Source organism: Rousettus aegyptiacus, unplaced genomic scaffold (genome assembly GCF_014176215.1).
Source record: "Rousettus aegyptiacus isolate mRouAeg1 unplaced genomic scaffold, mRouAeg1.p scaffold_m13_p_8, whole genome shotgun sequence".
NCBI classification, from domain to species: domain Eukaryota; kingdom Metazoa; phylum Chordata; class Mammalia; order Chiroptera; family Pteropodidae; genus Rousettus; species Rousettus aegyptiacus.
Genome location: NW_023416311.1, coordinates 53,831,597 through 53,845,593, shown reverse-complemented (window position 1 = coordinate 53,845,593; position 13,997 = coordinate 53,831,597). Strand labels below are relative to the sequence as shown.

The 13,997-nt window shown below is 36.8% G+C and overlaps 1 protein-coding gene across 1 annotated transcript in view; it reads left to right on the top strand.

The window, feature by feature from the left end:
- LOC107518277 (leucyl and cystinyl aminopeptidase) overlaps positions 1 to 12,862 on the top strand; it is an 87,615-nt gene extending 74,753 nt beyond the window's left edge. Inside the window, exons 15-18 of the mRNA XM_016159775.2 lie at positions 1,088 to 1,249; positions 3,018 to 3,158; positions 3,837 to 3,918; positions 4,558 to 12,862. Of these exons, the coding sequence (XP_016015261.2) occupies positions 1,088 to 1,249; positions 3,018 to 3,158; positions 3,837 to 3,918; positions 4,558 to 4,689 (517 nt within the window). The 3' untranslated portion in view covers positions 4,690 to 12,862. The remainder of the gene's footprint in view (positions 1 to 1,087; positions 1,250 to 3,017; positions 3,159 to 3,836; positions 3,919 to 4,557) is intronic.
- The last annotated feature ends 1,135 nt before the right edge of the window (positions 12,863 to 13,997 follow it).

Below are 13,997 nucleotides of genomic sequence, written 5' to 3'. Positions count from 1 at the left end.
AAGTGACTTATTTCACTTAACATAATATGATTATAGTTCAAGTATGATATGATCAAGGTTCACCTAGGTCATAGCATGTGGCAGAATTTTCTTCCTTTTATAGGCTGAATAATCCATTATACAAATGAATATACCACATTTACTTAACCATTTCATCCATTGATGGACATTTGGGTGGTTTCAACCTTTTAGTTCCTACAAATAATGCTACCATGAACATGGCTGCACAAATATCTCTTCAAAACCCTGCTTTCAGTTCTTTCAGATATGTAACTGGAAGTGGAATTGCTAGATCACATAGTGGATCTGTTTTTAATTTTTTGAAAAACCTCCATATTGTTTCCCATAATGGCTCTACCATTTTATTCCCACCAATAGTGCACAAGGGTTCCAGTTTCTCTACATCCTCACCAACACTTGTTTTCTGATTTTTTTTCATAGCAGCCATCTTAATGGGTGTGAGGTGTCAAAAAAAAATGTCTCTTTTAATTTATTTAGGAATAAAACATAACAGGTGGAGTTAGCAATTAGAAATTGTTGGTTCTCTTCAAGTTCCTTATTGGGTGTTATGGAAAACAATTCAAGCATCAGATAAAGAGTTAGGATTTGGAGCAGGGGTTGGGATAATCTTATTGAGGTTCCTTTCAGCTCTGAGATCTTAATAAAGGCAGAAAACTGCTTCTTCACCTCTTCTCATCCATCTCCTCATATTTCTACCATGGAACTCACCACACAGTTTTGTAATACACGTATTTATTGTTCTGTACCATGTCATAGCCCACACCTTCCTAAAGGGCAGAGACCATCTCTCCGCCTCTGCAGCATCCAGACAGTTGCCTGCCTGGTTCTTTATGGATTCCCAGCAAATAATTATTCTGTCAAATTGAATTTCTATTCCTTATAGTCCCACCATGAGGAAAGTGGCAGCCACTGAATTAACCATTTTCTTAACTATTAGTTGTACAGTAAAAACTTTTCTAATTGTTACCTGCTCTGACCCCTAAATACCACCATTAGTCAACTCTTTGCCTTTGTACTCAGGATTTTTTTTTTTTGTCCTTCTCATATTCAACCGCCTCTCTTACAGCCTGCCTACCGATGTCATGACTACTGTGTTCAAAGTGGGAGCAAAAACTGAAAAAGGCTGGTCATTCCTCTTAAGCAAGTACATCTCGATCAGCTCTGAAGCAGAGAAGAATAAAATACTTGAAGCTCTTGCCAGCTCAGAGGATGTATGGAAACTTTACTGGTATGAAACCACCCAAGGAATATGATACGTAGAAACCAAAAGCATAAAAGCATCATGCTCTCAGGGTGGGGAGCTCGTTTTCTCTGGGATCTCCCTTTTCTTCTCTTTACTCACAGTCCAGACCTGACGGGGACAGTGCGGTGAGGAGCTCGCATGTGCTGGGCTTCACACATATGGGGACTGGACATATAGACAGGAGGTGCTTTGCCCAAAAGAGATTGGGAGACGCCAGGAATCACAGCCCCCTTCTAACTTTCTGCTTAACCACTTCTTTATCGCCTTAGCACGCTGTCTTTAATTCCGTAGTTAGTGCTTCTTTCTTTTTGATCAAGGCATCGTTCTCTCCAAGCTGTCCTTTTGAAAATGCAGACACTTCAGATAAAGGTAACATGTAAAAGCTTATAGGCTCACCTTCATGTGAATCTGTCAGCCCTTTTTTAATATTCAGCTGATGAAGACCTGGAAATGACAGTTACACATGGGGAAAGAAGGGCAGTCAGTGAATAGGGCCTCCTCACAGGAAGAACAGTCAGCGGTAAGGTAGAGGAGCTCTGAGGAACCAAGGGAAATACCAGGAAGGACAGAGGGTGGCCTAGGTCTCACTGCTTCTCTTGTATAATTTTGCTCAGATAAATCCTAATAGTGTCCCAGACATTTGCTCAGCACCTGCCCAGATCCACTTCCCAAAGGATATACTATAAATAATCATGTTCTCTAAAGCAGTAGCCCGCCTCTGACCCAAGCAAATAAAGCTTTTGTTTGTAAACTAGTAATGATTTGTTTTAAACTAGCGATACACTACAATTCTCATTAGAAAGTATTTAAACAAAACTTAAGGAAATGGAATATTGTGAAAGTATCTCTCATATGCTTCTTCACTCCCATTCTTACTCCCTCTATTAACACCGTCAGTCCTAGATGGTGTATTTATCTACATCAACATAAGTTTATACTATACCCAGTGTTTTGTGAAGGTCCTTTTGGTGAATGATCAGTCTCTGAGATTTGCCGTATCAGTTCATAAGGCCTACTTCACTGGTTTTTCAGACTGCCTAGTATTCCATAGTATGTCTTTAATCTGTCATTTATTCAATTCATCACATTTGATGGGCACTGCATTCTTTTGGGGGTATGTGTTTTCTCAATCTACATAGATTTTATAACATAGTAAGTGAGAGCTGCTTATGTTAAAATGCTAGGCTTTAGTATTTACTAGCTGTGTAACCGGGGCAATTATATAATCTCAGTCAACCTATAAAATGGGGACAGGTAATAGTTACCTGTTTTAAGCTTTGTTGTATTAAGGATTTAGAACATTATCTAGTATGTATGAAGTATCAATAAATATTAAGTATTAATAACAAGTATATTCTGAAATGTATCTGCATTTTCACATTCAAACAGCCCATTTTTTAAGAGTACTAATATACCTGCCTACTCAAATCAAGTACAGTTTTTAACCAAAAAAAATGCTTCTTCAGTATTATAATAAATTCTACCAGAATTTATTTCTCAAATGCCCTTACTACCTCAAGAACTATTTTTTATTATGTGACAGTATATTTAAGTGCTTATCTCATTGGTGAGTTATTCCTTCATTTAAAAAAATGACAAGCTTTCAATCAATTGATCAATCTTAGAGTAACCCGAACCTTATGCCCCTTGACTTGCTACAGAGCTTTAGTTAGGAGACCAGCGCTAATTTAAGTTTAATCATCACTTCATCATGAACAATTATTTTGGAAGCTAAATCTGCTTTGCTCTTCAGGTTAATGAAAACTAGCCTCAGCGGAGACATCATCCGGACACAAAAGCTGTCGTTTATCATTAGGACAGTGGGCCGACGTTTTCCTGGACATTTATTGGCGTGGGATTTTGTCAAAGAGAACTGGAATAAGCTTGTACAGAAGTAAGTTTCTTCGAGATTTTCTGGCTTTTAGTGTTTTCAGGCTCTGCATTTGAAAAATGTTCCCAGCATTGTCATGGTTTACAGGAGTTATGATTTGCTGTGAGAGGAAAAATTCTTCAGTGACAGTTTAACTGAAACACCCAGAAATTTTCACATTTGTAGACACAGTTCCATAATGCGAGTCACGTAACAGTGGTGTTTCATGTGAATATTAATCAAGCCCAACCATGCTGACACCAGGTCGCTTAGCTGAGCATGGCCACAGACCGTTTCAGAATAGCTGTCTAGTATGTGTGTTGAAAAATGCCTCCTCATTGCCAAGGGATCAGTCAAAGGATTCACACCCAGGTAGATAGCACATGTAGGTTTTTTTCTTTTTAAGTAAGACTGACATCTCCGGATGTTTGATATGATTTTTGAATAGATCAAATGGATTAACAGTTCCTCTGGGTATCCCTAACTCCTGCCTTTTCCTGCCCACTTTTCCTTCTCCCTGGCGGTAAGTGTGTCTAGGATGACTCCCGACGTATGGAGCTGTGGTTCCCAGCAGCAGGGCTCTGCTCTGCCTTTGGCATATGTAGCTTATAGTAAAGCATTGCCTTTGCACTCAGAAACATGGCTCACCAACAGCTGTCTTATTTTTTTGTTCTTTATGCCCTTCTATTTGTCTTTCTTCAGGTTCCATCTGGGGTCCTATACCATACAAAGTATTGTTGCAGGATCAACTCACTTGTTTTCGACGAAGGCTCATTTGTCTGAGGTTGGTTGTATAAAATGCTAGTAGGGAGAGTAGGTAACCCTCTCCCCTTCGACTGCTCAGTTTAAGTCAGATGGTGGCTTCTCATGCCAATTCCTGTCCTCCCCCTCCGTCTGCCTTCAACAATGCTAAAGTTTCTGCATTGGGATTACTTCTAAAGGGTAGATACACAGCAATGAGAAAAAAAATCTGATGAAAAATTCTGATTCTATTCTCAGCAATATTCCCTTGTCTCCCTGATATAATTTTTTAATTAAGACCAATATATGCCAAGTTTCCTTTTAAGTGGTAATGAAATTATTTTGAAGAAGTCTACTCTAAAGGTAAAATTGGGCACCAAGTCCAACTTTAGACTGTACCTCGTTTGCTGGTACATGGCCATTTTATCTTTCTATTTTAAATTTGAAAAAGTCATCATTGTAGGAGTGAGGAGAATTTATTTTTAAAATCACTTCAGATTTCACTGCACTTGATCAGTAACTCGATGTAAATACCTCAAATATTAAAGTACTTCTTGTCGCTGCTGCTTTTGGACACCATCGTAGCTGTCACTAAGTGAAAGCTTATTTGGAAAGGATAGTCAGAGTTACCTGAGATTTTCTGTTCTTTTTTTTTTGAAATACTTCTTTGTGCAACTTACAGGTCCAGGCATTCTTTGAAAATCAGTCAGAGGCAACGTTTCAGCTTCGTTGTGTCCAGGAGGCTTTGGAAGTCATTCAGTTGAATATCCAGTGGATGGAGAAGAACCTTAAAACTCTGACATGGTGGTTGTAGCATGCACAACTGCACCTCATTTTGTTGCCCATTCAGAGAGCTTGTTAATTTGGGCTCTGCTGCTTTTGCAAAAGCCAAGGTGAAGCCAAGGATCGCTGCCGAGTTGTTTGCACTCTTAGGAGTTCTAGTTAGCTCAGGGCCTGTCTGTGTTTTTCATCTGTCTTTTCTGAACTGTCTTTGGGCAGTGTGTAATTATTTATTACAAAATGATATTCACTTAAATGCCAACCATCTACAAAAACAATGAGTACTTTTTCTACTTCGAAGATACACAAATGGGGAAAAAAATCCGGTTTGGAATTCTCTTCTGCTTCTCAATAACTGGAAAGTACTGACGCAGTGAAACAAGGAAAGATCTGCCACGGGAGCCTTTGCGGGCTGCTGGTTTGTCAGCTATTTGTTGCTTCTTGTTGATAGAGGTTATTTGAATGTGGTACGAAGTTAGCTTCAAAAAGTACGGCAGTGAAGTTGATGAGGCATGAGACTGTGGAGAACTGATCTCAGGTGTGCAGATCTACTTTGATTTGGGCTTGGATTAATCCTTTATTTCCTGCAAAAGGTTTAAATAAGATCTATAACTATTGTATTTTTTTCTGCAGAATAGCCAGGTGCTACAGAATTTTTTAATTTTTGTCATATTGAAAAGCTAAATAATAAGGCCAAAAGATTAACTTTTCCAAATATTTAACACTTTTTTTTTTCATCTTTTAGGAAAATGTTTCGTACCAAGTTAGCTTTAATTATACTTATTTTGTTCACAAATTTCAGTATTCTCCAAATCTGTACACCTTTATCACTCCCTGCCATAGTTATAAATAAGTATTTCTACATTTATGGCAAGCATTTTGTTAATATTGGTGTCTTTTATCATGACTTTATCACTGTTACTAAGATGCCTTTTGGCACGATAGATTATAGATATTCTCTTACTCATACCCATGGGTAGATTTTCATTTTATATGATAGAGTAGCACATTAGAAACATATTTTAAAATAAGGCCTTTGAGAAATTGAACATTTTTATTTGAAGTTCACCATAGTACCTTAAAGGGATAAAGAGAATGTGGGACAGGAGTACCTTGATTCAGGTTTAATATGGTGGGCTTTGAATTTTTTCTATAATCAAAAACAGTACTTTTCTGTAGTTGAAAAATTATAGTTTTCTTTTTCATGGCCAAACTAACAGATTGAAAGGAGTGGCCAAGGAAAGAGAGAAAGAAAGAAAAATGAGGAGGATATCCAAAATTGTGTGGCATTTTTACTCCTTCTAAAGGAGAAATTCTGTACTTGAATTTTTGAGCTATGCAGACTTATACCTAGATCGTTGTGTTTTTTTGATTCTTCGGAGAAAAGCTTTCTTCCTAATAATTCTTCAGTACTTCATATTTTGTTTGAAAACATCATCTATGTACATAAAAAGGGTAGTTTACCCATTTTCAAGTACTTAAAAAGACTCCACAGAATCAGACAATGGGAAAGGTCACCTTTTTTTATTCAGCAGGTGTAAAGTGAAAATATGTGGGATTGTGTATAAAATTATATTTTATTTTATGAAAATATTTTTATATAACAAAATTTTAAAGGCTGGCAAGCTAAAAGATAGCTTTCTTTAATCCTAGTGTGTTTTTTGCCCAATTTAGTCTTTTCTAAACATTTACCTCTCTGTTTTAGAGTAGAAAATATTATATCCTGAGAATCACACAATTATCTAAAGATGTCCTATTGAAACTGGGGTAATTGTAAGTCTTTTTTCCTCCTGTGCTTTAGTAAATGAATGATAATTTAGTTGATATTGAAAGTTAGTGTGTTTTTATATTTCTAGAGTGGGGAAAATACTAAACTTTTGAGGAGCTTTTTCGTTGCTGTTTTTTTTACCATATTACTAAATTCCACTTTGATACAGAGTTTAAATTTTGCTACTTCTCGAAATCAGTTAATATCCTTAAGTTATCCCTGCCCATCTTTACATTGCTTCTGTAACATATGTTAACTCTGCATATGGCAAATCTTGTCTTGAATTGCAGCATTTTTTTCCTGTTGAGAGTATATGTGGTGTGGGGGGTATTATTATAGGTAAAACCTTATCAAAACATTGGCTCAAAAAGGTAACTCACAATCCATTGCTCTTTTTGTACTCAAAAGCCATTCATTCCCATGAGACCAGATCTATGCTATTTTTAGTTTTATTTGTGGGCCTCACCTCAATTGTTTGTAGGCCTTACCTCAAATCTTCCCACCAAATTTCATGCTTTTTTAATGTTATGCTAACCCATGTATATGGGACTTCTAAATACTAACTGTAAGTCAGGAATATATGGTTAAGTAATAGGGAGAACATGTAGTATAATATTTGTAGCTTTTGAAATTTTTCCCCCCAAACTTTATCTTAACCATTGTATTTCTAAGAACTCAAATAGATTGAAGCACAGCAATCACAGTATGCTTTTTCATATAAGCACATAGATCCATGACACAACTGAGTACTTGTTTGACAAGTATTATATTCATTGTAGAGAGAGAGTCTACCTGAATGTAATAATAAAAGACAGATTACACTAGGTTATTAGGAAAGTTAGAACTGGAAATCTGGAATTGTAGAAGAAAAACATATGCTTTGCAGACCTGAAAGGCTATGAAGGTAGAAATCTAAAGAGTCCAGTTTGTTTTGTTAATATTAAGTGATTGGATATATTAAACTGCAGGTAGCGTCCGCTTCCACCATAGACTTGTGCCTTCCTCCATCTCACTGTTGTATATAACTCTCTTTAAGTGAAATTATGTTGCTTGCCATTGTTTCAGTGTTCATGAACTTTCTTACTATCACAGGTTCTACTTAACTCTAATATCCTTTGCCATTCTTGTTTTAATTTTGTTGTACTTTAGCCACTGTAGGAGAAAAGAGCTGGCAGAAGAGCCCTGGGTATGTACATCAGTCTTACTAGGTACAGAACAGAATTATTTCTGAATATTGGAAAGTAAGAAATGAAATTTAAGTGCTGAGTTTGCTGGATTACAGATAGCCCGTTACTGAGTTTGATTTTTTATGAGTCTACTCAGACTAAAGCATCTGCAACCATAATCTACAGTCAGATGGCTGAAGATGCACATAATCTCTGTGTATTTCATGAGGCTGCAGGGAAGGCGCGTGCATCTCAGGAGATTTATCATCACCGAGGACGGCAGTTCCTGGCCTGAGTTTGCAAAACAAGACCTCCCCTTTACCTTTGTTATCTGTTTTTATTGGAATTAATTCTCTTTTTAAAGCGCTCCCTCTACCCCCATTTGTACTTTTAAAAAATGATGTATATATTTTTGATGGAATTTTTTTTTGCATTCTTTTATTTTCTTCATTCTCTACATTGGCAAGTAAGTACCAAATGAACAGTAGAGGTCCGAAAGCATGAAAAAATCTCCTCTTCTCCCTTTCCCTTCTTGCAAGCATGGGTAATAGCTAACAGAATAATTTGTTGATTTCTTTGAGTGGCTTTTGGGGGGTATATACTTAATAAAAATACATAAGTACTTATGTATTTTTGATGTGTTTTTATATTCTTTCATTTCGTATATTTTGTCTTAATGAAAAGTGAAAAATTGTCCTATGAAAATCTCTTTTGCCTCCCCATATTGCCTGTGTGGGCAACAGCTATAGAGCAGTTATCTATGATTGCCTTTTTTAGAAGGAGATGGTGATATTAGAAGGAGACCAGAGTATCTTCTTTTAAAAATGTGTGCAAATGTTTTCACTACTGTTTTGTGGGTGTCGTTTCCTTTTATATCTCAGTCATCCTTCTCATAGATATGTAGATATCTAATAAACTGCGAGGTCCAAAAGTATAACACATGTCCCATTGACCCCTCTCTTTGTTGCGTGCATAAACAATAACACAGTAGTTGTAGTTGCTGTTGTTTAGATCTAGTCTTAGGGGGATGGAGGAGGGGTTATCTATCGTTCTTTCAAGTGTAAATACATATTCTACTACTTATTTATACTTCATTTTATATGTGTTCCTCTGCATGGATGCATATGTACTTAATGAAACTTGAGGTTCAGTGTGAACAAATTCCCTTTTCTTTATTGCCTCTTTGGACAGTAGCTTATAGAGTAATTTGTTTGATGGTGTGGGGGAGAATGGGATATGTATTTAATGTATATAAATACATTCGCTAATTCATTTGTACTCTGTCCTTCTCATAGGACATGAAAGTACCTGATGAGACGTGGAAGTCCGGATGTATGACAATCTCCTCTGGTCCCCTTCCCTTTTTGCATGTGTGGGCAATGGCTAGTAGTAGAGTAGTTGATCATTTTCAGTTCTTTTGTGGGTATTGGGAAAAAATACTTTTTTAAATATATGTAGATGTTTTTACTTTCATACTATAGTATTTTATTGGGTACCCAGTCCTTCCTCTGGACACGTAGGTTCCTATTGAACCATGGAGTTCTGGTTGTATAGCAATCTCCTCTTTTCCTTTTCCCTTTTTATCTCCGTAGGCAATAATTTTAAAGTAGTTTGGGTTTTTGAAGTTTTGGGGAGGTGGGAAGGGACTAAGGGTAGGACACATACTTTTGAAAACTGTATATACAGTGTTTATTACTATGTTGTATTATTCAATTTTGTACCCCGTCCCTTGCTTGGACATGTAGGTACCTAATGAAATGTGGAGGTCCGGATGTATGAAAATCTCCTCTTTTCCCCTTTCCTTATTGCCTCTGGAGGCAATAGTCTTAGAGTCGTCTAGATTTTTTTTTTCTTTTTACTCTACCACTCTGTCTCCTGGGAGGGTGGGGATATGTACTTTTTTAAAAAATGTATATAAATGTTTTTGCTTCTTTTATCTGTTACTTCATTTTGTACCTAGACCTATCCATGGATACTTAGGTACACGATGAAAATTAAGGTTCATTCTATGAAAAATCTCCTCTTTTCCCCTTCCCTTATTGCCTGTCTGGGCAATGACTAGTAGCATAGTTGTTTAGAGGGATTTTGTTTTTGTATTTTGTTTTTGTTTTTGTTTGTTGGCAGAGTGGTAGAGGATTTCTGGGTTTGTATTTTTTAAATTGTATATAAGTGTTTGCTACTTTTTTTGTTCTTTCACTCCAAACCCAGTTTTCTGTTTGGACTTGTAGAGATCAAATGTAATGCAGAGGCCTAGATACAGAGGTGTGGTAAATCTTTTCTCCCTGCTACCTATAACCAGTGTTCACAGGCAATATTACTTTAGGGCTTGGTTTTAGTTTTTGTTTGTTTTTGAGATTTTTTAATGGGGAATGGGCTTGTTAAGCAAGATATGTAATTTTTTAATTGTATATAAATGTTTTTACCTCATTTTGTTCACTTCATTTTAACTCTAGTCTTTGCATGACTATTTAGGTACTTAATGAAAGTTGAGATTGATTCTATGAAATATCTCCCACATTCCCTTTCCCTTATTGCCTGGTAGGCAATCGTAGAATAGATGTTTGGCTGCTGTGTTTGTAAGAGTGGGGGTGGGTGGGGGAGGTCTGGGTGTGTGGGGGTGTGTGTGTGTGTGTGTGTGTATCTGTGTATATGTATATATTTCTAATGTATATAAATGTTTGCTACATTTGTGTATTATTTCATTTAGTACCCAGTACTTTGCTGGGACTTATAGGTACATAGTAAAACATGGAGGTCCAGATGTATGATAAATCTCCTCTGTTCCCCTTCCCTCACTGCCTGCATGGGCAATAGTTTTATAACTTGGGTTTGTTTTTCTGTGGAGATGGATTATTTGGGTGAGTAGTAGTTAAGGGAAAAGCACAGGATATGAACTTTTAAAATATATGTATATAAATGTTTTCTTGTTACTGATTTTGTACCTAGTTCTTTGCATGGGTGTATATGTACCTAGTGAAAATCGAGGATCAGTGTATGACAGATCTCCTCGCCACCCTTCCCCTTATTGCCTGTGTAGGCAACGGGGAGCAGAATAGCTGTCTGCTGTTCACTGAGATTGTTTGGGAGGGCTTTATATTTTTGGTAAGGGAATATTTTTAATACATATAAATATGTTTTTCTTTGTTATTTCATTTGTATTTAGTCTTTTGCATGACTATGTAGGGACCTGATGAAAACTGAGTTTCATAAATTGAAAGATCATTTCTTCCTTTCCCACATATTTCCTCATTTAGCAGTAGCTAGTATAGTTGTTGTTTTGTAGTCATTTTGTTTTATTCTCTAGGATATAGGCCTTTAAAGATGTAAATATATATGCACATATATAATTTGCTTTTTTCCCATTACTTTTCTTTAATACTAGTCCCTTGCAGGGCTCTTAATATAGCTAACAAATAAAGTCTCACCAAACCCCTGCCATCTGACTTGAAAGTGTAGCATTGTGATGGTGTCACCAATGGCAGCAGGCATGTAGCCAGTAAGATGAGAGAAGACACTTGGATATGGTTGAGTTGTGAAAGCTAATCAGATCCAGCATTTCCTGTGTCCATTCTAACTGAATGAAATGACGAAAAGGGACCAATGCTTTGGAAGCTCCAGAAAGGCAAGAGGACAGTACTGAGTAAAATAGTGTTTGAAGTTTATTGCTGACTAATCTTTTAGTGACTGGTAAGCCAATGAAAGACCCTTGTGAGTAGCTTCTGTTGAGTCCTGGAATTCTGATTCATCTATGGAAGTCTGTTGCAGTTCCATCAATAGCATGTTCTTGTGTACTTGGTAGAAATTATTTTGACTTTTGTAACGAATCTTTTGAGTTATCGCTGTGGTTCCAGTGAATCATAACATCGGCCAAAAAACTGATCTTAAAAGAATTTGGGGACAAGACCTTTCTATCTTACAGTAAGGACAAATTGGTCCTTTCCTACCCAGAGCTCTTCTATGTGGCTGCATCTCTCTCCTCAGTTCTCCATTAGCTGGACCATTTTTGTTTTGTTTTGTTTTGTTTTCCTTTTTTCTTCGGTGCCCGCACTGCTAGATGTTATTTTCAAGTGCACTCAAAAATGTAAGCCATTTACAAAAATGTAAGCCTCATTAGCTATATGTTTTTGCATTCATTTCATGCATGCAGACCTGTAGTTTGCTTTCAGCATTCTCAAATCATGTATCATATTGACTCTTCATCTACCACATGGCAAATAATATGACTCCACATGTGTCTGTATCAAAGAATGCGTGTGTAAAATCCATCCCTCTGTTCTTCTCTTCCTCCCTTCCTTCCTCCCTTCCTTGTTTCCTTCCTTTGAGCTTCTGAACATTATTGGTTTGTTCTGCAATTTATAATGAATATAATGCTGAAGATTTGCCATATTACTATTTTTTTTAGAAACGTTGATAAGACTCTAGAAAATTTGCAGAGATGTTATTTACCATATCAAATTCTCAGGTTCTAGTGTTGAAAAGTTAGCCTATACATCGCTGTTACTTATACCTGCTGCTGTATAAAAAAATAAAAGTTTTATTCACGACACATCTAACTTTGATCACAAATAAAAGAGAAGGGGGCACCTCTTTGGAGTTAGTCACGGTAGTTGGTGATATTTCTGAGCAGTTCTTAATTTGAAATACTTCAAAGGAAGTAAAGGTCATGGTTTAGTTGAACGAAATGCTCCAGAAGCTGAACTGTATAAGTTATCAGTACAATAATAGACTCGTGTATATCCGTGTGTGTGTGTGTGTGTGCGCGCGCGCGCGCACATGCACACGAGCTCAACGTATATAAAATGAGAACTACATCATAATTGGAGCTTTAGCATTAATCAGCAAACTCACATTGAGACAAAACTTAATTTTACAGGTGTCTCATTTCAAGCCAAGTGTTCCATGTTGCTGTGAAGAATAGTCTCTTTCAAACACTTTGAAAAGTAATTACTTGGAAGCTTGTAAAGGTCTTACATTTTTTTGCATTTAAACACCTATAGAGATCTCCAATTCTTTGAATCTGAGCTCCAGGGTGGAATTCTAAATTTGTATCATAATCTGTCTCTTGTGGAAGACTTTGGAAATAGTATGTATATATATAATACTATGTATGCAAATTTTGTGTTGTGTCACTTGTAAAGGGAAAAGGCTTATTTTTCTTTATACTCCTGATAACTTGTTTTGCATATGACCAGCACTGACTGAAAGGCATGTGTAATTGCAAACACTGTTGCTTTTGTGTGTGTGAAATGAAAATAAAAGTATTTAAATATAAATACTGTGTGGACTATTTGGATGGAAAAAATTACATAAGTAAAATGCTGTATCTTCTCAGATTACAAATGACCATATTTCACTGTTTTTCATAACTTATTTCCTACCTCACCAGTACCCCAGTATCCTTACTGCAAATTAATTCCAGGTTTCTCAAACTCACACTATTGACATTTTTGGCTGTCCTGTTCATTGTATGATAATTACCATACCTGGCCTCTAATGCACATAACAACTGGATGCCAATAGAAACTCCGCCACCTCCAGTGTGACAACCAAAAGTGTCTCCAGACATTGCCAAATGTCCCCTGGGGTGAAGAGCAGAGGGTGACGGGGGTGCTTAAAACTTTTAGTAGGTGCATGGTTGCAGGGAGCTCAGCAACAGATGAAAACTCTTTCTGGGGCAATTATTTACTTTCGAGACTGAAGTGCTTCTTGTAAACCCTGGGTCACCGGAGTAGCCAGTTGATACTGTAATAATTCATTATCTAAATCAGTATAAGACATGTAACTTCTTATGCCAGTGAAACCAAGGAACACTCACTATCTAAATCCGAAGATGAAAGGACGTTAGCTGTTACCAGGGCGCACCCCTGGCCTTGATTCACATCTGATTGGAGTGTGAGTGCACAGGGTTTTTTAAGGGGCACTGCCAATCACACTCCTAGTCAGGTCTACAAAAGGTGCTTCTTTGTTCTGTCCCTATGAATAGTCCTGAGGCAGGATCAAGAATTACTTAGGGAGGGTTCCAAATGTGGAAATAGAACCACTATTTTATAGTAATTGTTAGGGCTTAATGTGGGCAGTTTAGGGCAGACTGTGTCTCTTAATCCCCTTACCCAAAACCCTATTTCTTGGTACACAAAAGAACCTTTAAAAATCTCTTATGGAGGTCATTAACAGTATAGTGGAAAAGGTGGTCTTAGGAATTGCAAAGATTTTGATCAAAAGCTTTTCCTTAAATTTTTGATACTTTTTAATTCAGTCTATCTGCAGTAAACAATTAGACTAAAAACTACAATAATGTAGAGTAGACCACTTTGATTCCAATGGACTTTTGGGATGGAGAATAATAAGCCATTTTCCATTTTTCAAAATTATTTTTAGAGCTCATGGTGCAGAAGGGTTCGATCTGAT